This window comes from Podarcis tiliguerta (assembly GCF_965153285.1).
Source record: "Podarcis tiliguerta genome assembly, chromosome: 9".
Classification (NCBI taxonomy): domain Eukaryota; kingdom Metazoa; phylum Chordata; class Lepidosauria; order Squamata; family Lacertidae; genus Podarcis; species Podarcis tiliguerta.
The window spans coordinates 21719636-21745076 of NC_139542.1; the positions used below are offsets into that span (position 1 = coordinate 21719636).

Below are 25441 nucleotides of genomic sequence, written 5' to 3' on the forward strand. Positions count from 1 at the left end.
ATGGTTGTTCCTCTTGTTGCTTCTCCCACTTTCTGGACAATGGAGTTGTCTGCAAGGCCAGTGAGGAATCTGTTTGACCTTATGCTCTTGGCTGAGTTTGTCATCCAACAAATATCCGGGTAATTGAAGTCCCCCATTACTACTATCTCCCTTCCTTTTGCATGCTTGGCCATCTGTTCCAGGAAGGCATCATCTATGTCCTCCGTTTGGCTTGGGGATCTATAGTAAACTCCCACAATGAGGTCACTGTTACTCTTCTCTCCCTTAATTTTGACCCAAATGCTCTCACTTTGGCTTTGAGGTTCTAAATCTTGGATCTCTTCACAGGTATACACATCCCTGACATATAACGCCACTCCTCCTCCTTTCTTGTCTGGTCTGTTTCTCTGAAATAGATTGTATCCCTCCGTTTTTACATTCCAATCGTGGGACTTATCCCACCAGGTTTCAGTGATGCCTATTATGTCATATTTAGTTTGCTGTACCAAGAGCTCAAGCTCATCTTGTTTATTTCCCATGCTTTGTGCATTAGTGTACAGACATTGAAGTCCATTAGTCATTCCCCCGTGTCTCTTATTTAAGGATTTTTTCCTCCCACCACTAGGTCTGCTTGCTGTTTGCTCCATTTGGTCTATGACATTTGGATGATCATCTTCATCAATTGATAGACTCCTACCTTCAGGAGCACTGTCTCCCTCCCCCACATTAGTCAGTTTAAAGCCCTCCTGATGAGGTTTCTGAGTTTTTTGGCAAAAACATTCCTCCCAACCGTTGTGAGGTGCAGCCCATCGCTTGCCAGAAGTCCATCTTCAAGAAACTGCAGTCCGTGATCTAAGAATCCAAACCGTTCCTGTTTACACCATTTGCGAAGCCAGCTGTTTACTTCCACTATTTTCCCCTCTGTCCCTGGGCCACGTCGTTCAACTGGGAGGACAGATGAGATGACGATTTGTGCATTTAATTGCTTCAATTTCCTGCCCAGAGCCTCGTAGTCTCTTTTGATCTTCTGGAGGCTATTGCTTGCAGTGTCATTGGTTCCCACATGAACCAAGAGGAAGGGGTATTTGTCAGTGGGTTTTATGATTCCTGGCAGTCGTTCAGTTACATCTTGGATCTTAGCCCCGGGGAGACAGCACACTTCCCGAGACATCTTGTCAGGCCCACAGATCACTGCTTCTGTTCCCCTCAGTAGGGAATCCCCTATCACCACTACACGCCTCCTCTTAGGTTTGGTCGGGGTTCTTCCGTGAGCGGTCCGTTCCAAGGTCGCCTGCACATTCCCTGAGGACTGACTTTGCTGCTCATCTTCATATACCTGATCGACTGTAATGAGGGAGAGATCCTCAAATGGAGTCTGCTCTTCGTCTTCCATGCTAGGGGAGAGGACCTGAAAGCGATTGTGTATTTCTAAACAATCAGAGCGAACCCTGGGCCTCCTACTTCTTTGGACCTCCTAATTCTTCAGCCCATATTTTATATAGCAACCTGGAGGTAGGCTGTATGAATTGTGTATTGATTTGTAATGATTTGTTGGGTCTCTGGACCATAATAAAGATTGATTGATATAGCACCTTTTTAAACAGTTTCTACGCATAACAAACTTACACTCTTCCATCTCTGATAGACAAGACAAAGATGTTTTAAACTGTTTGGCTTTTGATGGAAAGCTTCCCAGGAGACATTCCCCTCCTTCCTGGTTTATTGCTCCTGGAGCCCAGGTCACTCTCCGCTTCCTTCGAACCTTTAAAAATAATAATCAAAAAAATCAAGGCACATAGGAGAATTAAAAGAAGTTAGATCTTTTTATAAGCACAATCCCATTTGCTGATGTCTTGGAATTTGGACGTGGCCTAGTGACGACAAATTCAGTTGAAGCTAGCGTTTGTAGGTTCTACCAGAAGCATTTGCAAAAAAAGTTGCAAATGGAGAGGGGAAACATTCCTAAAACATGTTTGCAAGCACCATAAGCAACTTGAACTCGCTGTGTCTCACTAGTTGGGTGACAAGTAGCAGCTACAGAATTCTACACAAAGCTGTATTTTAAAGGCTGGGAGCCGGGGAGAGTGACTTAAGATGCAACTGCCACATGCCCTTTGATCCTAGGCCTTGGTTGAGGGCACATGGCATCCTTCTCACGCTGCCCTCCATGAGCTGCAAAGTTGCGCAGGGCCCTCGGTGGCGAGGGCTGGACTGGAGAGCAGCAGGCTCCATTCACCCTCCACCCTCCTGGCACCATTAAAGCACACTCAGTTGCTGGTGCCTGTTCTTATACCAGCTTCCCAGTATGAGCTTCCTGCTTCAAGCATGCCTTAACAGAGCTATGTTAAGCTTCCACAAGTTGGAAGGGCCTTTTCTACAGTGGCACCCTTCTAGTCATTCCCAGGTTTCCCTCACCCCATTTGGTTACTTAATAACAGCTGCTACAAGAAATGTGGAAGAACCACCAGTTTTCCACCAAAGGTCCCACAACACTTAAATTTTTAAATATTACCTTGAAGTCTTGCGCAGATGCAAAAGAAGGTGCCGTCACCAGCATCTCAGTGAGAGCCCTTATTTTCTCCTGCTGTTCTTTTTGAAGAGCGTTCTTCTCTTCAATGATCTGTGCCAGCTGGGATTGTGGTGAAACCTACAAAGGGAAAGCATCAATACCAAAGGTCGAAAGGCACACAATGTTGTTCATAGTAAGGTGATTTCACAAGAAATACAAAAAATACCCTTCATAACAGATTTTCCTAAGAGCTGCTGAAAACTTACACACTTTTGGGAATACTTTTACCACCCCAGGCCACATTTTCAATCTATCTTGGGGTAGTAAAATCCCTCAAAACAAATCCATGTGTGTGGTGCCTGGAGAAGGTATTGAAGTTTACATTACAGAATTTTTTTCCCTAGCATGCTACATTGGCTAGGATAGCTGTGTGCTTTTGTGTAGACCCCTTCTTGCTTGCGAGAATTGTGGTTGTTCGTTTGTATATTACTGTGATGGTAATAACATACTATAAGTACTAATGGCTGTGAAGGTTAAACATCAGCATTAAACAATGAAAGCATTTAAGTTCCATGAAATTGTGTCTGCACCCCCGTGTGGAAAAGGTTGAAAACACGCAACGACCAATTAATGCGCATCCGAAAGACATGTGATTGCATATGGTGATGAACCTGGAAGTGACCCAAAAACGTTGCTCAGCATGTCACAAAAAGGGTGTAACAGGGCTGTGGTACACTTATATATGCTCCTCCAACATATGTGGGGGCAGGGAATGGAACCCCTGCACGAAATGGTCATCAACTTTATTAGGAGTTGCCATTGAAATTTGGCCAGACTCGACCTGTTCCAGCCTCTTAGATATCAAGGTAGACAACTTACCTCTTCTAGGCGTCGTTTCAGGTCTTCTATTTCTGAACGATATCTCTTTAGAAGGGCATCCTCAGTTAGAACTTCGTTTACTATGGGGCTATTTTTCATATTTTTAGCTGTACTGGCAAACTAGGAGAGATGGGTACATGGAGTCAGAACTGCTCTTTGAAGGTGAAGTCAGAAAAAAATTACACTTGTGCAAAATCTCTTTTCAGAAATTATAGAAGCGTGGAATCATAAAAATCAACATTTGCTATTACAGTAAATACAAATGGGATGAATTAAACGAAATGTTGCAGCATATCTTCACCTCCCCACAGAAGGGATAAGCCTAGGTTAGCCAATCTTGTGCTCTCCAGTTGTTGTTGAACTACAACTCCCATCATCTGAACATGTTGACTATGGCTGATGGGAGCTGGAGTCCTCCAACATCTGGAGGGCAACAGTTAAGCTATCAGGAGCTCAAGTAGGCCATTCCTCCGCAGTTTTTCCTTTTCCACCTGATATTCAAGACTCCATGACTACCATGAAAGCTTAGTCTTCACAGGCTCTCTTTTTAATAAATAATAATAATAATAAATTTTATTTATACCCCGCCCTCCCCAGCCAAAGCTGGGCTCAGGGCGGCTAACAACAGTCAAAACAATCCAACATTCTAAAAACTTTTCACCATAAAATCAATCAAAAACAAATTGATGGCAACCAGCAAGCAAGACCCTGTGCAGATTGCCAGAGGAGGGGGTCAGGCTGCGCCCTGACCAAAGGCCTGGTGGAACAGCTCTGTCTTACAGGCCCTGCGGAAAGATGTCAAGTCCTGCAGGGCCCTAGTCTCTTGTGACAGAGCGTTCCACCAGATTGGTGCCACAGCCGAGAAAGCTCTGGCTCTAGTTGAGGCGGGTTGCTTCTGCAAATGTCAGTATCCATGCCAGCTATTAGAGGAAGTGCTAGACTACTTCCCATTAAAGGGGAAGTCTGATTTCTCATAACTGCAGTTACATATACTAGAACAAAGCATGCAAGTTTAAAGAGAAAGGGAAATAATTTCTTGCCTACTTGTCACTTTGGGCAATTTTGCCCACAAACCTTTTCGGGGAAGGAAATGGAACCGTACGGTTTTACCTGGAGTGTGCTAAGAGTTTCTTCTAAGGATGCCGGAGTGACTGTGCAGATAATAACAGTCTTAGCATTTCCACCCAGCGAATTCTGCAGAATCCGTGTCAGTTTGCTATCTCTGTAGTTAATGTAGCCTCTGGTGAAAGAGGATGACCAAATAAGGAACAAGGAAGTTTTTACTTATTAAGTAGAGGCAAAATTGGCCCAAGAGCTGGTCAATTACATAGGACAGAGACAGCCCAATGTGGTGTCTTCCAAAGGTTGTTGGATGACAACTCCCATCAAGCCCAGACCTGTGGTGGTGGGAAGTGTAGTCAAACTACATTGGCCGCCTGGTCTAGAATAAAGTGAGAACACTTTTCACTACAGCACAAACTAAAGAACCTTTCTTAACTACATTGTCCTTACCCAGCCTGATCGTCACATAGCTTCTTGATAACTTGGCCCAAGATAGAGAGGCTTCGGTTTATATTGCAACCTTCTTTGAGACGAATCCCTAGGCATCAAACATAATTTTATTTTCAGACAGCTCCTTCCACAAAATTTGTTTTGCTACCATATTGGGAGTTAACATAGTCAAGAGCTCTTGAATTTGATTGCTTTCTTCTTCGTTCTCCATTTCACCCCCTACTGTATTGTTTTTACCTGCCCATAGGCTCACAATATTTTCAGATATGAAAATAGATTCCTATTAAGAGAAAGTTTTAGGCACTTTATAAAGTGTTAATTAACAATACTGGGCAGTATCCAAAGTTGCCTGTCTCCTGACAAAAGGCAACTATCAGCAGAATGGGCATTTTTCAGCGATTCCCCATTCCGTCCTTAAATCTGCTCTAGATGATTCCTCAGTCCTCTGAAGCAGATTAAAGAGGGGTACAGGGTCCTGTGTAGGGTTCATCACCAAAAAAAATATCTCTCCCCTGTTTTGCCAACTGATTCCTTCTGTCAATGAAAGGACAGCATTGGAGACACCCAGTAAGATTTCAACATTATTAGTGGTGTGATGAATTATGCCATTTAACTCTGAAACATTGAATAATTTCAGCCAAAAGGAGGAAGATAACGCTAGAAGGCCTATAACCAAATATTATATTCATTAAATTTATATACCACCCTTCATCCAAGGATAGTGGTGGGTTTACAATAGTCTCTGCAGAAGCAGGGATGAGGAACTTGTGGTCCTCCAATGTGTTGTTCCATCATTGCTGATCACTGGTCATATTGACTAGGATTGCTAGGAGTTTGTATCCAACCTCTAGAGCACCACAGATTCCTCATCCTTGCCATAGAGAAGTTAGATTTTTGTGCAAGAGTCTACCAGGTGGGAATGTTACATCTGCATCAGTCTTGTGTTCCAAATATGATGAATTTTACTGTTAAGCTGTAAATGGCTTACATAAATAAGAGCAAGCATGCCCAGCAACAGAACCCTGGGGGTGGAAATTACTTGTTGGATTTTTTGCATGTTTTACAAGTTAGTATTTAGCAGATTACCGGAAAAGCTCGATCATCATCAGCTACATACCTTCAGCACCAGTCTGGCTAGCTCTTTCGCTTCCTGCCAGATCTACGAAATTCTGAAAATTCAAGACAGACTGTGTTAGACACCAGTCTCACACAAGATCTATTCAAATCACCTATTGATTGAATGACTGAATTCCAAACAGTGGCAGATAAAAGCCTGAGAAAAATGAGTTCCTGAGACTGTACATGAGCAGAAAAAGGTCCCTGGCCAGGAGTTTAAATCAAAGGAACAACAATTTTGTGCAGCACTGGTCACTACATCTGGGAGAAAATACGTTCAACTGAACAACATTTAACATTTCATGAAAGCGAAAGAACAGAGGATTTTTTAGATTGCATCTCCGATTCAGGATGGTCTGCAACAGAAGAAAAAGGTAGAAGGATGTGCATACTCTCCGATTTGATGTTTTGACCACTTTAAGAAGAACAGACATAACTGAATTTCTACTATAGTCCAAGGAACCAATGTGGCATAGTGGTGAGTGTCTGGCTAGGACCTAGGAGGCCAAATCCCCACATGGCCACAAAGCTCACTGAGTCACCTTGGTCTCTCAACCTAACCTACCTCGTAGGGTTGATGTAAGGCTAAAATGGAGGGGGATAAAATCAAGTAGGCCACCTTAGCTTCTTGAAGATGGGACACAAATGTAATAATAATAATATGGGCATTGTTTAGTCTGTACCTCTTCAGTATGTTCCCGCAATGTCAATGGAACTTGCTTTTGAATAAGCATTATGACTGCTGTGCCAAACGGACTGGAAACCCAGAGCAACTGAATTTCTGCTGCTGCTATTTCCCAGGCAGAAACAGCCCTACTAAACACTTCAGAAGTTCATTCCACAGCCTTCCACAGTCCCAATATATATTTGGCTCTGCCGGCCAGATCTCAAACAGAAAGCACACAAGGCTGGCCCAATATATTTCTCTACCTGAGCCCAAGCAGAAGATGGCACCCCTCCCCTCTTTCTGTATAGCCAAGTCAACCAGACTGGTGGCAAGACAACATCCTCTACTTCGTCTTAGGGCAGCAGCCTAGCTTAGGGGGCAGAGTGGGTCATATGGCGCACAAATCTCTTTCTTCCAAATGTTAAAGCATTTGGGGCTTTCAGAGAAAAGGCAAGTTAAGGAGGGACCTGCTAGAGGTGTATAAGATTATGCATGGTATCGAGAAGGCAGATAGGGCTAAGTTTCTCTCTGTCTCTCTCTCATAATACTAGAACTCAGGGCCAGCCAACAAAGCTAAGATTCAGGACAGACAAGAGAGAGAACTTCTTCACACAGTACATAGTTAAACTACGGAATTCACTCACCCAATACATAGTAATGGCCACCAACTTGGAAGCCTTTAAAAGAGGATCAGACAAATCCATCGAGTACAAGTCTAGCAAGGACTACTAGCTATGATGGCTAAGTTCCACCTCCACTACCAGCTGTTGTGAATCTTAAGTAGAGAAACTGCTGTTAAGCTGGGGTCCTGCTTGGATCTTGGGCACCTGGTTCACTACTGTGAGGACAGGATGCTAGAACAAACAGGCCATTGGTCTGATACATACAGCAGGGCTCGTCTCATGTTCCTGTAATGCACACAAGCTGCAGCATCCTTCAACAGTGGTTTTTTCTACCAACCCATTACAAACCTCAGTTCCATTTTTCAAAGAACTCACCAAGTGAGATACCATTACAGCGCCATCGTAGCTTGAACTATCAGTCTTCTCTTTGCTTTCAATTATCTTTAAAAAAAGCAAGCAAGGTTGTGAAATGGTTTTACTATCGCATCACAAATTATAAACCAACAAAAACAGCCACCACGAATACCAGTTTGTGACGTGTGGGTCTACATACTGTAGCACACCTACCCTCGACCAACAGAATCTAGAACTGGCATATCTTGTGGAATGTTCTCCCCAGGGAGGCATGCCTGGTGCTTTTGTAACAGATTTTAGGTGCCAGGCAAAAATATTCCTCTTCTCCTAGGCCTTTGGTTAATTAAACGATCAATGGCCTTTTAAACTATGTGTTTTCTTGTTTCTGTTTATTCTTATGGCATATATTTTTGTGTTTTTATATTGTAAATTGCCCAGTGGTAGAATTGTATAATAATAACAACAACAACAACAATAAATATCTCCCTCTCATATCCTTCCAGACATCATAGCCAGGTACTAACCAGGAATAGGGAACCTGGTGCCCTCTGGATGTTGTTGGACTCCATCTCCCATCAGTATGGCCAATGGTCAGAACTGATGGGACTTTGGAGTCCGGGAACATCAGAGAAGGCCAGAGGTTTCCGATCTCTGAACTAAAAGAAATCAGTAAAATAAAAATTCATGATCACTTACCATGCGGAAGATTGCATGTGAGCGGCTACTTCTGTCATTCATATTGGTCTCACCATAGTGTCTGTTTTCTATTCAGAACAAAACACAATAAAGTTGATGGATTTAGAAGTACAGCGGCACCTCGGGTTATGAACAGCCTAGTTAAACTTTCTGGATTATGAACACTTCAAACCTGAAAATGAGTGTTCCGGGTTGCGTATTATTTTTTTTTTTGGTATACGAACGTACTCCGTTCGGGGGTGCTCTTTCATTTTGAGTGCCACACTTCCATTGTCATCTGGTTGGTGGGCGCACAACTCCCCCCCTTGCCGCTATGGGAGGTGCACCTCTAGGGAACATTTCCCGCAGCAGCGGGGCGGGGGATCTGTGTGGATCCCAGTTCAGCTACTGATTGTTTTTAAAAGTCTGGAACGAATTAATCCATTTTGCATTACTTTCTATGGGAAGGTGCACCTAGGTTTTGGAACGAACTTCCGGAACGGATTAAGTTCGTAAACCAAGGTACCACTGTATCAGAGCTGTACAGGAAGCTCTGTATGTGTTTAAGTCACACCAGATATTAAGTCTTACTTTCTCCTTTCTGCAGCCAGCTCACAACTTGCTCTGGAGAAACCACCACCTCTTCGCTCAGATCTTCAACAAAGATTTGCCTCTACAAGAGATTTTAAAAAATAAAAATAAAATAAAATCACATAACATGACAGTATTGATTCTAGGTGTTACCTCTTTGTATACAGGCAATGCAAAGCTATTAGGCAGTTAGCTAATTTTAGGTCAACTTTAAGAAAAATAGATTTTAATCAACGCAGAAGCAAAATGGGCAGAGTCCAAGTAGGCAACTGTCAACACCATGGTGACTTCCAGAATTTTACTTTCCCTGTTACAAGGCCATGTGGGAGCTTTGGCACTGTCACTTGGAAAGGTAGCGATGGTTACTTACACTGATGTCTTCACGAACAACCAAGGGTTTCTTTTTTTTTATGTTGCTGCACAGTAGGTCCTGAACTCTGTCATTGTGGATTTCCATATATGATACACGGAGTAGGAACTCCCTATCAGGATTCTAAAAAAGTAAAGAGCACGCATGCATCAGCAACCCTAATTGTAGAGAACTAATGTAACATGGCTCCCTGCCCCCTCCACCCCATCCAATGCCATCACTAAAACATTCCCACCTGCCTTATGAACAAGATGGGGAACTATGGACCTCCAAATGATGCTGCACTGCAGCTCCTATCAGCCCCAGCTAGCATAGCTGATGGATGTGATGGGATCAGACTCTAACAACTTCTGAAGAACAACAGAGTTTCCCATTCCTGATCTCTATACAGTCATACCTCATTTTGTGGCCGGGATCCGTTCCAGAGCCCCGGCCGCTAGCTGAAAAGGATGCAGGGCAAAGCACTGTGTCTGCGCACGCGTGCGGAGCTGTTTGCGCTTCTGCACATGCGCGAGCGGCAAAGCCAGAAGTAACCCGTTCTGGTACTTCAGGGTTTTCTGCGGACATTTGCCGGAATGGATGCTAGACAAGGTAGACGTTCGCGGAGGTATTACAGTTTGGTTCCACTCACAATACTTAATGGCCGACAAGATTATTATGTGGGAAATGGAAACTGCTATATAGGGGCTGCACAGCCTTTTCTCCTAAGTGGAGCTAAGAAATCATCAAAGCAGGTTCAATATGCAGCTTTGCAGCACTAATATGGTATCTGAAACAAAGTTCATCTAGTAGAAAAACTTACTCCACAGATGCTATTGAAAACATCATTGATGGCCATCGGTATGATTCCTGGGCAATCTTTAGTGCCCAACATTGTGTAAGTTTTCCCCGAAGCAGTTTGGCCATAGGCAAAAATAGTTCCTAAAAGGAAAAGCAATGGTTAGCTCAGACCACTACCCAAATACAGTGCAAGCATTCAAATGTGTTGATCTTTAAGGTACCATTATATCCCTGAACAGCAGACTTTATAATTGAAGCAGCCACCCCTTCGTAGACTTCTGTGGTATTTTCTGAAGAATGAAACACCCGATCTTCAAAAAGAAAAAGAAAGAAAAAAGGTTCAGTTCACAGAAATCAAACTCCATCTTCAAGATTTGTCAGATTGCCAACTTGTAAGTTAGACTGGTAGAAACACACCTGGCTGCTTTCAAAAAAGTTGTTTGCATGTTTTTATGGTATACCAATATTTATGTACTTAATAAAATTTATACAGCACTTGATTGTAAACAAACAAACCCTCAGAGAAGTTTGCAAAGTATTTCAGTGTTTACTGAGTGCTTACCAAAGGTGAAAGATTTTGTCCCATCAACCTGAGATATGGTGCATTCCTCAGTTTTCCACAAAATGTTCTGTTTCTCTTCATGGTCTGTATTCTCTCTTAACGAACAAAACACTGTTAGATCCCAGAGTATAGAGAAATTGATGGTGTTAAAGAAATACTTAGACCCACACTGATCTTCTAATTGTCTGGTCCTGAGGCTATCTCAGGGGCCCACACTCACCAGCCCTACTTAAGAGGCTCCTCATGAGGCTGAAGGAACATCTCTCGGCTGTGAGCATGAAGGTCGCTCCCTGCAAGGCCCTTTCCACCTGGCCTAGGGGGCGGGACCCACACTCACCAGCCCTACTATGTTAAATATATATTCTGTAGTTAACCTCCTTTGTAATGTTTTATTTTGAAATCTTTAAGATCATATTTTAGTGTTCTATTATGTTGCTTTGACTGTATACTCTATATTCGACTTTCTTCAGATTGTTTTATTGATTAAATATGCTGTAAACCGCTGTGTGATTTTTCTTAAAAATATAAAGCGGTATAGAAATTTAAAAAATAAAAAAAATCTAGAGATGTTTGCAGCTGCTGACTTAACATTATGACAATGTGCAAGTTATATTGAATACCTTGCTGTGCAGAGCATGTGCAAAGCGCATTGTAAGCACTTATTTGTATCCAAATTTAAGGGTGGTGGAACCAGTCCTAGCAATGAAGCACCTGTGAGTGTTTGCTTTATCCCTCTGAGAACAACTTTTAAAATCCAGCTCCTGTTTGATTAAATGCCTTTTTAAGTATGCCTGCTCTAGAATATACCCATACCCTTCTGGAGCATTTTAGACATAATATTCACTTTCTGAAGATTATAAAACAAGTGCATCTCAGATTTACAGCACAACTCTATACACGCCTACCTAAAAGACAGATAGCATTTTTAGGATATGGTTTTATTGACACATACTTGTATATACAACCTGAGCATAGGATGGGCTCACAGCATTAACACCCTAGTAGATCTTGCTTCTCCATAAATTTCTAGGGCTGCTCCCTCCCACCTGCTGCCAGAGCTTTGGGATTTAGCGCATGGAGCGTGTCAAGCCATCCTCCAGCCCAAACTCAACACACCAACTCTAGCTATAGTTTGCCTACTGTTCTTCTGGCTATTGTTCTTCTACTTACAAGATGATGTTGCCTCCAACCAAGTGAAGGTGGTGGGGAAATGCCTACCATTTTCTGGAGAACACCATCACCCTAGTGGTCGCTATGGAAATATAGCTTACTCTAAGATGCTGAGGATGCCATTAGCCTCACAGATAAAGCCATAGCCCCCGCAAACAGGGAACCAAGCATTCTCAGTAGTGGCTGAAGAAGGTTCCTGGCCTTAGATGGAGAACAAAGGAGGCTTTCTGTCCACCTCATGTCATCCACCCAAAGGTAACTGGGGGCTAGAACGAGAATGGCTGCAAGCAGCTGAGTTTACTTATTTAACTTATATGCCACCCTCTCCAAGGAGCTAAAGTGGCTTTGCACGTCTCCCCACTTCCTCACTTAATTCCCCACAATGGCCCTGCAAGGTAGGTTAGGCTGTCAGTCAAGTGACTGGCCCAAGCAAGCTACATGGCCGAGCAAGGATGTGAACCCTGGTCTCCCAGCTCCTAGTCCGATGGTTCCCAACGTGGTGCACACACCCCACAGGGGGGCAATTTGAGAATGAGTTATCAACAGTCAATGGCCTTTTAGGCTTCCTCCACGTGAATAGGAGTTCACTTTTTGAGTAGTAAGAATTATATGTCATGGGGGAGGGGGGCATCAGGATTTTAGAGATGTTTAGGTGGGGCATGGTCAGACAAAGGTCGGGAACCACTGCTCTAACCACAACCAGATGGGCGGGGTATAAATAAAAAAAAAATTAAGGAGAGTGGGGAAGCAGGGTTGGAAGGCCTTTCATGATTATTTTCAACAGCAAATGTATTATCTGCCCTTCACCATCAAGCCGGGGTTACAGCAATTAAAAAACCCAGATTTCCCCCCACCCTTTTAACCCACGTGCATTTTAAAAAAAAAGTGGGGGCGGGGAGAAGCATTTAAAAGTAGACCCCTTAGAAACACCGGGGGGGAGGGGTTACTTCGGAGTAAACGCGGAGCAAAATGCGGGGGAATTATCGTGCACTCCCATTTCCCCCCACCCAGAAACTCACCTCGCAATAAGCGGGCGCACCCGCACGCAGACCGTGACGCCGCCTTCCTCAGCCATCTCTCCAAATGAAGCCGCCACCGCCCTCACCCGCCACCGGACCTCAATTTCACTTCCACAGTTTGAATTTCCCCCCGGGACGCTTTTCTATTGGTCCGTTGGTGACGTAGGCACTCAATCCCCGCCCACAGGTTGGCCCGCAGTAATATCTAAGGGCAGGGGTGGGCGGGCGAATCCATCTCAGGCGCCTGGGCGGGGGGAGGCGATGATACAAAGAGCGCTCGACCCTGTATAAAGTACCAAAGGGAATTTCGACAGATTCGAGCCTCCTTCTTGTCCCTCGGGAAATGAGTGAAAGGGGGGCGGACTACTCCCCTGGCTTCCCCCTTTTCCTTGTTTTAAAAGGGCCGCGGTGGTGATAGGGTTAAAAAGGTTCCTTTGTTGTCCCCCCCCCCCCAGCCTCGTTGTCGCTCTTGGGTGGGGTCAGGCCAGGCAGAAAGCCGCTTGCTGATTGGCTGTATCGGATTCTCTGCCTTGCGAGCGCGTTGATTAAATGCGTCCGCTTTAAAGCGCTTATGTTGTTCGCGGAAGAAGCTCCTAAGCTTTGTTCCTTTACCCTTTATGTTCCAATAGTTAGGACAAAGTTTGTCTGTCTGAACATTCAGCACTCTGTTTGTTCTAATATTATTAATAATGATAACATTAATGAGATGTATTAGTTGCTTGTTGCCAAGGTCTCCAAGTGACTCCATTAACAGGTAAAGCTTTTCATCTAACTACAGTAAAAGCACCAGTCCTAAAAACAGTAAGACAAAACACTTCTTTGAAATTAATCCAACAGCTATTCATATATTTCTATATATTATACTTTGCTTATTCTAAGACATTAGTAGAAAAGTTTATACATGCTTAGGAAAAAAATTATTATAGCAATTCTTGCTCTTTGGAATTTAATCATCATCCTCTTCATCCTCTTCCTCATCCATCTCTTCCATTTCTTCAGCTGCCAGTGCTTCCTCTTGTGCAGCCTTGAGTGCCATCTCTTCTTCCACAGTTGGGTCTGTTGTTTCTGTGATTTCTGGCCCACTAAGGTACTCAGTTTGCACGGGCGGTGGCAACTGAGGGCTGAAATTTTCTGCACTGTATTTGTGACCCCAGCCAATGTAGATGTTATCAAATTTCCTAAAGGAAGAAGTGAAATATCATAATATTACTTGAAAGGAAAAATCCAACTGTCCTTACTTTCCAAGGCTTGAGGCTGGATCTATATTTTATGTATGACATATGGCTACTGCCAAAAGCTTAATTGCAAAGTTTCCTCCTCTGTACCGTCTACCATCAAAGGTTAACAGCTGGATCCTACGCATGTTTACTCAAAAGAAAGCCCTCTTGAGTTCAATGGGACCAGCCCTGAGTTCTCACTGGAAGGACAGATCGTGAAGCTGATGCTCCAGTACTTTGGCCACCTCATGAGAAGAGAAGACTCCCTGGAAAAGACCCTGATGTTGGGAAAGATGGGAGGGCACAAGGAGAAGGGGACGACAGAGGACGAGATGGTTGGACAGTGTTTGCAAAGCTACCAGCATGAGTTTGACCAAACTGCGGGAGGCAGTGGAAGACAGAAGTGCCTGGCGTGCTCTGGTCCATGGGGTCACGAAGAGTCGGACACAAACGACTAAACAACAACATACTGTCAAGTTAGTTATCAAAAACCAGGCCTAATTTCTGCCGGAATTCAAGGCTGTGGCTATAGGAAAAGCAAGAGCCTCCTGGGGTGATGTGCTGTGATCCCCTCCATTGTAGACTCAGGTTGTAGAAATCATAAAGACACCACAGTCTCCACTTTGGCTCATTTCTAAAATGATTAGAACAACAATATAATGCTTCTCCAATTAATTGATACAAGAATTGCACATTACAGTTCAGGTGACATACACTCACTGCTTGCTTCTCCTTCCAGATATGACGAAAAAGAAACTTAAGGCCAAATGAAAGACGAGAAGTGAACGTTTAACCCTTCCGCTCCCTTCCACAGGCTTGCCAAAAATGGCTTCCCTGAAATTGCTATTAGCATTTCAAAAGAAGCCTCTACTGGCATCCGTTCCTTGGAAAACCTAATAGCAGGGTATAATCTGGAATATTTAATGTGATTTGATTGGATTGTTAAAATGGAAAACTTAATAAAAATGCTTTTTTATTAAAAAAAAAGGAAAACCTAATAGCAGCTTTGGAAAGATTATACAATTAGAATAAGAAACAACAGATTATCATGCAACCTAAGTGATTTCTGCTTCTTACCTTCCAATAGCAAAGGCGTAAGCCCCAGGCCATAAATTGGCCTGAAGAACTGCAAGGGCATATTGAGGAACTAAGTTTGTTGATGTCTCTGCTGACCATGGTGGGATGTTCTGAATGTCTGTTTAAGAAAAAAATTTATTCTTGGTTACTTGAGAAAAACTAAGTAAGACATTTTGCATGTGTAAAACTTTTACCTGAGGATAAAACATCCTAGAGTACATTTCTTAAACAGTTGTTTGAAGAAAAAGCAGCATCAGGACAGTGAGGGATCTTTTCAGGAAGGACGGAAATAAACAAAAATGTTGCCTAATGTGAGGCACATACAATATTAAGTCTTCCAAGCTGGCTCAAACCCTGAACGGGCACACTTCTCTTACATACATCACACCATTTGTAACTTTATGTTGATGTTAACCTAAGGAAGAAAACCTGAGTATGGCTGTCTCTCTGCGAAAAATGCTTTCAGTCTTTTTAGTTTCACTGATATTTCAATGAGAATGCCCCCATGTTCTTTGAATGGACTGAGACAAACAATGCTAAGATAGATTGATTAAGCCAATGATTTATTGAAGATGCCCTGATTAAAATGTTCTAAACATACTGTATCTTTAAATTTCCTGAAATTTTATGTGATTCATTGCACCTGGGGAAAACCTTTAGGGTTCTGCCAACAGTATCAGTATCACCTATCCACAGGTGAAATCCACAAATTTCAGGAAATTTAAAGCTACAGTATCCAACATCTAGCAAAGAGAACACAAACAGTAACCATCTTATCAGAAAACTTAAATAAAACAATTGAAATCTAATTCAGTATTCAAACTGCCCGGGTGCAGGGAATTAAACAAGTAAATCAGTCTGGTTTTTTTGTTGGCACAGTAATTTAAGATGATCTCTCCTCATCCCAAATTTTCTCTGATTAACCCATAGGACTGTGTAAAGTAGGTCTGTATCTGCATGATGGTGTTTTACAAAGTGCTCAACTAGAGGTGCCTCCATGACTTGATCCTAATGTGGGATCGATGCTCTTCTATACGGAAATTTAATGTGATTCATTGTACCTGTGGATAGCCTTCATGATGCTACTAGGGTTCTGCCAACAGTATCAGCTTGCTACACTTTTACATGATTGCTGATCCATGGCTAATTGATGTACCTTTGGGGACAATTAATTTGGTATGTATTTATTATTGGTTGTTTATACGCAGGCCTGTCATTTCAATCTCTGTATTATATTTGAATGTAATGTATTTCATTTTATATCATTGCCACCTGATGAAGAATTATCATTGAAACAGCTCATTATCCTGGAAGAACTGTTCTGTTTGCTGCTGTGCTTGGAGTACCCTACTGCTACGTTCGGAGCACCTATCACCTTACATTTATAGGATATTGACCTTGGAAAGGCATTTTGCCTGCATATCAGTGACTTACCACACCTACCATTCTTGTTTATGGAACACTTATTTGATACCTGTTATTTGTGACTCCATGGACATATGCACATATCATATGTCTTCTGTTTATGAATTTTGAAAAAGTATAATGTTATAAAGATTTTGTTAGTATATTATTAGCCAACGTGTTGCTTCTTCTTGTTGTTTAGAGTGTCCTGTTTTGCAACACGGGATTTTCTTTGGCTGATAAAAATGTTAGCATTAATCTACATTCCAACTGAAGTCCCTGTTGTTGCCTTACTTCCATGTTTGATTGAGGAAAAATGAGTTCCCCTTTTTTAAACTATACTACTAAAAATCACTATGAAGAGTTGATTCATTTTAGAAATCCCATACACTTAATGATCTACAATCCCAAACCACCGCTTGCTTTCTGCACTGCTTTCTGCCAACGCCTCCAAGTCTGTAATATCTGTAAAGGAAAGGGGGGAAAGCATCAAACATGTCTGGCCTCTGGTGTACCTGCATCTTCAGAGAGTGGCGTGAGAAGTGGGGGTCCTACTTCTTGTGATTCTTCTTGCTCATCTGGTCTCTCCTCTTCCTCATCCTCCTCTTCTTCTTCCTCTGATTTTTGATAGGGATTAACCCAAGTACAGCGTCCCTACATCCAATATACCATGGGTTACAGAGCAAGATTAATGTGAACTCAGTTAGCATCCAGTCAGGCAATATTCCTTTGCTAATAATATGAAGCCATGGGCATCTTACAAAAAGGAAGGAACAGAGGGAATTTATACTCAATGGGATTCTTAAAGCACTCTTTATCCCCCCCCCCCCGTTTCTCTTTGTGAGTATTCATTTTTTGTGTTAACCTCCATCTCTGCTATACCTTTTGAATGTAATCCCATGCCCTGCAAAAGCAGAGCAGCCTCTCATAAGGCACAGGTGGCTTTGCTCCTGTTTCTGCTGGCTTTCATGCACAGGCCCCAATGTGAAATGTTGAACTTGCTTCAACTGGAGTACACTACATGCCATGGGCCAAAAGAAGGACTAAGGAGCTGGATGCTCTAAGACAGAGGGTTATCTATCTAGAGCAGAGGTGGGGGAACATTTCAGCCCAAGGACCAGATTCTATTGTGTATGGGTAGAGCCAGAAACAAGTGAGCAGAGCAATTAATGTAGATGTTACCTTTGTAGAGTTATGTGTATACATTGCTTTATTTTCTCCATCCAGATGAGCAACAGGCCTCATCAGAGTTCAAGGAGACATTCCAGTGAGGGAAGAACTTGGGGTGTGGCCTGGAGAGTGTTCCAAGGGCCAGATAGACAGATATCTGGCTCCCCAGTCTAATGTTCCTGACCATTAAAAGAGGGCTGGGCAGCAGTGGAAGATGGGGCGTGGGGAAAGATACAGTTGTACCTTGGTTGTCGAACAGAATCCATTCTGGAAGTCCGTTCAACTTCCAAAAACGTTCGACCACCAAGGTGCGGCTTCGGATTGGCTGCAGGAGCTTCCTGCGCCCAATTGGAAGCCGCGTCAAACGTTCGGGTTCCCACGAACATTTGCAAACCGTAACACACACTCCTGGGTTTGCGGCGTTCTGGAGCCAAAATGTTCGAGTCTCAAGGCATTCGGGATCCAAGATATGACTGCACTGATATTCTTTAACATCAGCCCCCTACCCACCCATCCCTTGTAAAAGCACAGGCCTCTAAGAGGGTGTTGTTTCTGGGAGGTTACTTTTATCAGGACTAGGCACTGCTGAGCCTATATAGACAATCAGGCTGAGTTGCTGCAGCTGTTCAGGACACTCGCCAAAGCAGCCCATCTGCATTGGTGTTGGAAAAGGGAGGATATAAGGCTATCCAGTTGAAACTGATGGGTGGTACAGAACTGTTTGGGCAAGCAAGAAGCAATGAAGACAATGTTTCATCTAAATATATTCTTTGTATGATTGTAAGATGTATTTATCACTATTTATTGATAGACCCCTTAATAATAAAAAAGGCACTTAATGAGCCCTATGTGATGCTCTGTAAACTCCTCAAACATACCTGCATTAGAATATTCTGTACATGGTGGACCCAGTTGGCAAGGGATTCTACCAACTCTGGCACAGAAATAGGCTCAAAGTCAGGATTTTCTTCATAACTGTCTCTTCCAGCTCCGCCCTCTTCCTCTTCATCTCCTTCCTCTTCTCCAAACTGATAAAAGCCCAATGGGCTGATCTGGGTCGCTGCTGAAATGCGGGCAATCTGGGCTCGCAGGTAATTGGACTCATTGCCTGGGAAAGGTGGGTAACTCACAATGGGAGCATCTAGTCTTCCAGTGAAGTATTTCTTGATTTTCCGGGCATTCACTATCTGCGCAGGTGTCACATGGGGTAATCTCACCCAGGGTTTCCCTGGTTCATTGCAAACAAAATAAGTGTATTTATTGGCCCCGGTTCGATTATCTTCTTTTGGTATTACTGGTGGTGGCTTGTAGTTCGGCTTTGGTGGCTCATCTTTTTCTTCATCTTCCTCTTCATCCTCATCTCTGCCTTCGCTCCCCTCTTTTTGTCCCTCCTCAGCCAATTCCTCCTCCTCTGCCTCTTCCTCCTCCTCTCCCTCACGGAACTCAATTTCAGCTACAATATAGTTTGCTTCAATGCCTAGGATTTTGCCCCAGAAGCGACAAGTCTGGATTGGATGTGTGCTGACCAGCTGTTTGAGGGCCAGGAATATGTGGTAATATTCTTCTAAGCTCAGGCCAATTCCAGCCTGTTCAAAATAGAAGGCTGTCTCCATGACGTTGGGTAGAGGAGTTTCTGGCTAGTGGGGGAAAGTGCCAAAATTAGATAAGCATAATTATAAACAGCTTTTATTGTCAATAATTATTTACTTCTATACACAGCGATCCTAAATTTGTGTGCAGTCCAATCCTGTGCAAGTTTACTGAGTTCAATGGGATTTACTCCCAAGTAAGTGTGAACAAATTTACAGCCTTGCTTGTATGTATGCAAATTCATGGGCCTGAAAAATAAGCATGTTAAGACTATGGTGAGCTTAATAATTAAGTTTAACCAGACACAAATTCCTCATGCTCTTTCTACAACTATGACTGAGCCCAGTGGTTCTGACAAGGACCTTTGAGCTTCCAGGACTTACAGATTGTTGAGAGAGAGCTGAGGGTGAGAGAAAGAAAACTGAAGAAAGGGGAATTGGCCTGTTCTAGCTTTTAACAGTTTATTGCTAGCATTCTGAATGGGGAAGAGGAGAGTTCAGCAGGTGTCAATGAGTTTTTCAGTTTTTGTGTGTTGCAGTGACTCACCAATTCCTCTTCCATTTCTTGGTCTGTTCCTTCTCCACCACCTTTCTGGAACAATGTCTTATACATTTCAGCCAGTTCAAAAGTTGGATGTTTCTCATATTCGTCTCGGAGAGTGTCCAATTTCTTCTGGAACCGAGCACACTTCACTTCCTTACTGATGTTCTCAATTATGTCAGCTGGGTTTTCAGGTCGCTCATCCAGAATCTTGGCCAGCATGTCAGCAAGATGGTCATACCTATGAAATTAGGAAGAGATGCCACGCCGTCCCAGAGGAGACATGGTATCAGCCTACTGCAGTGCATTCTGAATAGAATTGGTTTCATATATTTGTGAAAGCACAATGTATTCTCTAAGACAGTGGTTAGGAAACTGCAGCTCTCCAAAAGTTGTTGTACTCCAACTCCCAGCAGCCTCAGCTAGTATGGCCAATGGCCAGGGTTGATGGGAGTTGTAGTCCACAGGAGAGCCACAGGTCACCCACCCATGCTCTAAGCATTTTCTTTGGAGACAGCATTTCTGTTGTAGGGAAATCCTAATTGCAGTATTATATTTGGTTGCTGGATTGGTTGCAATTTCCTACTTCCGTCTAGAGAGAACTGTGTGAAATGTTGTGCTGATCTCACAGGCAGCTATTGGACAGTGCCCATAATGCGACTCCTGACAATTGGCACAAGTTTCCCACATCAATTTGCCACATGTAAAATGAACAATTATTTATCAAGTATTGCTAAATCTCTTTAAAAGCTATGTGCTCCATTGCTTTAATATTATAGTGTGAGGGCACTCAGTCCACCATTAAGAAACAGTTACATTTATGAACAATGTTATCCTCTCTGCCATAATGTCCTGCCATCTGAGAACCTCCCCCTTATTCCAGCCCTAAAGCACACAGAGGGAACAATGTCACAGAGGGTTTTTTAATGGTGAATTACTGAGCATTCCTATGTATGTTTACTTGAAAATGTCACTGTGTTTCAAAGGGGCTCACTCCTATTTAAATGTGCAATGGATTGCAGCCTATAAATTCCATCTGCTCCCCATCTTGCTATCTCATCTACAGCAGGATGAGTCCCTTCCTATAATCAACTATATACAACAAAAGTATAGATATATAAAATTTTCTGCTGTTCATATGCCCATTCCACATAAGTGAAAACATAATTGGTGGGTGCTTTGGCACATAAGGCCAACAAGAAATTAGCGGGACCTGCAACAAAATCATGCAGTGTGCAGTGTACCTGCTTAAGCTTCCATGGCCTCTTTCAAGACATTTAGTTCTGCTATTAGGACTACAATTCCCATCATCAAATCACAGAATTGTAGAGTTGGAAGGGACCACAAGGGTCATCTAGTCCAACCCCCTCCCAATGCAGAAATATTTTGCCCAATGTGGGGCTCAAGCGCATGTTCCTGGGATTAGGAGTCTCAAGCTCTACGGACTGAAACATCCTGGGGCTAATGATAGTCAGAGCCCAATGACACCCAGAGGGCTACAGCCATTTCGCCAGCCTCAGGATCACATCCTATGACACACGTCTTCAATTTGGGCAGACTCCTTTACTTTGCTACCCACATTTTGCCCAGTCCCACTTGACGAGATTCTTCCTTTTCCTGCTCCATTTCTGCCCATACTCACAAGCTCACACCAGTTTTGAGGCTCGTCTTCAGCAGGTAGGCTTTGGCATTCTTTATCGCCAATGCTCTGGGTCCCGGATCCGGGATCTGGTCTTCCATCAAGGTGGCCCCCAACTGGTAGAGGCCAATGCCAGGCTCGTGGGCTTGGTAAGGGCCGTGAATTACGCTCTCCTGTTGCATGATCTGGCTGCCTCTCGACATCGGCACGTGGAAGCTGCCTCTTGTGACTGGCTGCTGCATTTGGTCCTGATACATGGCTCCCATGGGGTCTTGAATCTGAGGGAGGCTTCCCCTGGGCAGGGTGGGCGGTTGCAGCAACTGGGGCTGTTGCTGCTGCCAAGGCATGCCGCCCCTCGCCTGAAACAGGGCGCCCCTCGCCTGGTGAGGCTGGTACATGCCGCCTCTTCCGTCTGGCTGTTCATAGACGCTCAGCCTTGGCTCCTGGGGTTGGTACATGCTGCCTCGTGGTAGCTGATCCGGGTATTCACCAGAAATGGAGCCGTCCTGGTCAGGGCCTTGGCCTCCCTCAGGTTCAGAAACCATTGGAGGGGCTGCCTCTGGCTGCAGGCCCCCGGAGTCTGGCTGGCTGGGCTGCCTGGAGGGCTCCTGCTGCTGGGGGTTCTCCCCATTTTGAGGCTGGTCGCCTGGAGGATCAGCCATGGGGAAGTGGGAGACCCGCTGCCTTCCTTAGCTTCGCCCTCTTTCTCTGCCTCTCGCTAGCAACGGCTCCCAGCTGCAGCAGCACGGGCGTTGCTAAGGTAAACCTGACACCGTTGCTAGGGGGAGCGGATTGGCCGCGACGCCCAGAATGGGAGGAGCCACAAGGCTGCTGATGTTGGAGGTGGGAGCGGGAGGGAACGGGGAGGGGGGTGAGAGGAGGGCAACCTGATAGGAGGATTGCTGAGGGGAGGAGGGGGAAAAGGTCCCGCCTCCCTGTGCTCATCAGGCGATATGTGTGGATGAATGCTTTGCCACTCAAAGAAGGAGCTCTTTGGTCATCGTGTGGGTAGTTGTGTTGCTTGGGGGCGGGAGGGAGACCCTAAAAGTAATTCCTGTTCATATTCATTCATACATGAATCCACAATAAAAAAAAAATGAAACAAACACAGAGAAACATATTTATTATTATGTGTATGTGTATATATACAGATATGCATACACACACATCTATATATATGTATATGACATATATAGAGAGAGAAAACAGAGAGAAAGATTTTATTTTTTTATTGTGCTATGTAGATTAAGTTTTTATCGTTGCACACTGCCCTGGGATCTTCGGATAAAGGGATATATAAATGGAATAAACGGCAATTTACTTCTGAGGATCATTTAGTTCTGCTAAATGCAATGGAGGAATCTGCAGCTGTCCCACATAGGAATTAAGCTTGCGACCTTGACATATCAGCACTATGCTCTTAACCAACTGAGCTATTCATGGTCCCCAATGACTCAGATTTTTATCCACCAGGAGTTGTGCATTTGGTTTTGTGGGTCCCAATTCTATGGAACTCCTGGCTGAGATCAAACAGCTTTGTGGGATCTCAGATCAGCAGCCCTGGATTGGGAAGTTTTTAATTTGTGATGCGTAGTTGTATTTTTATATTCTGTTGGAAGCTGCCTAGAGTAGATGGGGCAACCCAGTCAGACAAGTGTAGTATTAACAACAACAACAACAACAACAACCCAAAGTTGCACTCCAACTCCAAGCTTGTATGAACCCCAAGGCAGGAAACAACAGGTTTCTTTAGTCAGGTGACAGCCCTCATTTGGTGTAGTGGTTAAGAGCGATAGACTCATGATCTGGGGAACCAGGTTCGCGTCTCCGCTCCTCCACCTGCAGCTGCTGGGTGACCTTGGGCCAGTCACACTTCTCTGAAGTCTCTCAGCCCCACTCACCTCACAGAGTGTTTGTTGTGGAAGAGGGAGGGAAAGGAAATTGTTAGCCTCTTTGAGACTCTTTAGGATAGTGATTAAGCGGGATATCAAATCCAAACTCTTCTTCTTCTCCTCATTTAAATACATCCCTGGGTAGGCCATCTTGCAAACCACTTTTTAGGACAAGGTCAGTTCATGCTACATGAATTCTACATTCCTCATAAAGAAATAGATGTCAATTTGTAAACAAAAATACTCTATACTAGCCACACAACCTGGTTCATCTGATGAACTAATGGGGAAGTGTAATCTTCTAAGTGCTAACTGCGGGCAAGACCTTTGTATCCTCTGTAGCTGCTGAGTAATATCATTTGATTGCATTTCCTTCAGGCGCTAAGACACTTGCTTGGAAGAGCCTGAAAACCCCCAACAGAGGCACAATTATTTGCCTATGAGTCTAAAAGGCTTTTAATTGGTACTTGGGAATGGCACTATTGGAAATCCTCTCCCGTGTTTAACAAGGAGGTTAATTAATTAGCTACTAGATTGGATAATTGGATTCATTACAAAGAGCATGCAGTTTGTATGGGCTCAATGGTGGATAAAAGGAATTGTCCTAAATCCCAACAGAATTACCTACAACTAAGTTATCCTGGTGCAACCAGCATGCCTCATCCATGAGTGCAGGAGGAGAAAAATAGCAGAATATATAAAATAGAAAGGTGGCATGTATGTGAATCCTACAATCAGGTATGATTGTAAAACTTCTATGTGTAGAAGAGAATAAAACACAAGCAAGACCTCCCTTATAAAAGGGAGGTTTTGGTGGACTTCAGCAATGTTGAAAAAGTTAACGGTGTTTTTTCATAAACCACTCCCATTGTGTTCAACGGGCTTACTCTTTGGTAAGTGATGTTTAGGAATGTGGTTGGCATGTATGTTTGTGTCACCATTGGGCTAGACACTGTGCAGAAGGTTGGCCAGATGTAAAAGAATAATAGGTAAAGGTAAAGGTACCCCTGCCCGTACGGGCCAGTCTTGACAGACTCTAGGGTTGTGCGCCCATCTCACTCAAGGAGGCCGGGGGCCAGCACTGTCCGAAGACACTTCCGGGTCACGTGGCCAGTGTGACATCGCTGCTCTGGCGAGCCAGAGCCGCACACGGAAACGCCGTTTACCTTCCCGCTAGTAAGCGGTCCCTATTTATCTACTTGCACCAGGGAGTGCTTTCGAACTGCTAGGTTGACAGGTGCTGGGACCGAACAGCGGGAGTGCACCCCGCTGCGGGGATTCGAACCGCCGACCTTTCGATCGGCAAGCCCTAGGCGCTGAGGCTTTAACCCACAGCGCCACCCGTATGTATAATTGTAGATTTGGGACCACAAGAATCCTCTAGTCCAACCCCCTGTGATGCAGGAATCTTTTTGCCCAATGTGGGGCTCGAACCCATGTCATGCTCTACAACTCATAAGCTACAATTATCATAATGGTTTAACATTCAACCCTTTCCCCTAGGAAACTCTCGGGGTTTTAGCTTTGTGGGAGAAATATCGTGTTTCCTAACGACTCTCAACGCCTTTAACTGACTACAGTTCCCAAGAGTCTTTGGGAGAAGCCAAAGGGGGATGTGTTGGAAAAATGCCCTGGGGGTGCCTGCAATCCCCCTCGAAACTCCGAGCATCCTCCAGTATGCGCAGCCCTGGAAAAGGCATTTCCCCTCTTCTCCAGTGCACTCAGCAACACATACCAGCTAATATATGCACACTTAATCTTCTAGCAAAACACAGCAAGAAGAGTGAGACATCGTAGATCTAATCTACTATTTATTTACACACTATGTACAGGCAAAGGCATAATGGCGACCGTTCTCTCCAGCTCCAAGACAACAAAAAGAACAAGTAAAAGTGAAAGTACATTACAGCGGAAGAAATAAGACTGTCTTCCGTTTCTCAGACAGGCATGTGATTTACAACAATCTCATCTGCAGCATCGGAGGCATGAAATACTAACAGGATGACACTGCTTTAAATATATAGTGCAGATGAGGACTTCACATAGATAATACTAAGCTATATGGTCTAACGGTCTGAATCAGTATTAAGCACTTTCCTATGTTCC

The 25441-nt window shown here is 43.8% G+C and overlaps 2 protein-coding genes and 1 long non-coding RNA gene across 13 annotated transcripts in view; 1 reads left to right on the top strand and 2 right to left on the bottom strand.

The window, feature by feature from the left end:
- The window catches only part of CENPE (centromere protein E), a 40165-nt gene extending 27161 nt beyond the window's left edge, over positions 1-13004 (bottom strand). For 7 of the 11 annotated variants that reach the window (XM_083398095.1, XM_083398094.1, XM_083398088.1 and 4 more), the window contains exons 1-14: positions 12807-12946; positions 10618-10712; positions 10277-10366; positions 10078-10196; positions 9276-9398; positions 8906-8987; positions 8336-8403; positions 7661-7726; positions 5997-6048; positions 4880-4967; positions 4478-4607; positions 3368-3487; positions 2492-2626; positions 1606-1741 (exon numbers count right to left, since the gene is read on the bottom strand). In XM_083398095.1, the coding sequence (XP_083254221.1) occupies positions 1606-1741; positions 2492-2626; positions 3368-3487; positions 4478-4607; positions 4880-4967; positions 5997-6048; positions 7661-7726; positions 8336-8403; positions 8906-8987; positions 9276-9398; positions 10078-10196; positions 10277-10366; positions 10618-10712; positions 12807-12862 (1360 nt within the window). In that variant the 5' untranslated portion in view covers positions 12863-12946. Of the gene's footprint in view, positions 1-1605; positions 1742-2491; positions 2627-3367; positions 3488-4477; positions 4608-4879; positions 4968-5996; positions 6049-7660; positions 7727-8335; positions 8404-8905; positions 8988-9275; positions 9399-10077; positions 10197-10276; positions 10367-10617; positions 10713-12806 lie in introns of all 11 variants that reach the window. The other 4 variants (XM_083398093.1, XM_083398092.1, XM_083398089.1 and 1 more) reach the window with 2 other exon arrangements.
- LOC310685201 overlaps positions 1-25441 on the top strand; it is a 606217-nt gene that overhangs the window by 142282 nt on the left and 438494 nt on the right. The gene's annotated exons all lie outside the window — the stretch shown is intronic.
- LOC310685104 (radial spoke head protein 6 homolog A-like) lies at positions 13622-22204 on the bottom strand. Its single transcript, XM_083456721.1, has 6 exons — positions 21447-22204; positions 19811-20045; positions 18553-19311; positions 17020-17158; positions 15101-15218; positions 13622-13984 (listed from the first exon to the last, which is right to left on the bottom strand). The coding sequence occupies exons 1-6, from the start codon at positions 22103-22105 to the stop codon at positions 13753-13755; spliced, it is 2142 nt and encodes a 713-aa protein (XP_083312847.1). The 5' UTR covers positions 22106-22204; the 3' UTR covers positions 13622-13752.

Excerpts from the sequence above, each read along its gene's own strand:
- LOC310685104 (XM_083456721.1), bottom strand. The coding sequence starts at position 22,105 with ATGGCTGATCCTCCAGGCGACCAGCCTCAAAATGGGGAGAACCCCCAG. Across the intron at positions 20,046-21,446 it reads CTCAAAACTGGTGTGAGCTT|GTATGACCATCTTGCTGACA; the intron begins GTGAGTATGGGC and ends CTAATTTCATAG. Across the intron at positions 15,219-17,019 it reads GCCACTCTCTGAAGATGCAG|ACATTCAGAACATCCCACCA; the intron begins GTACACCAGAGG and ends TTTCTTAAACAG.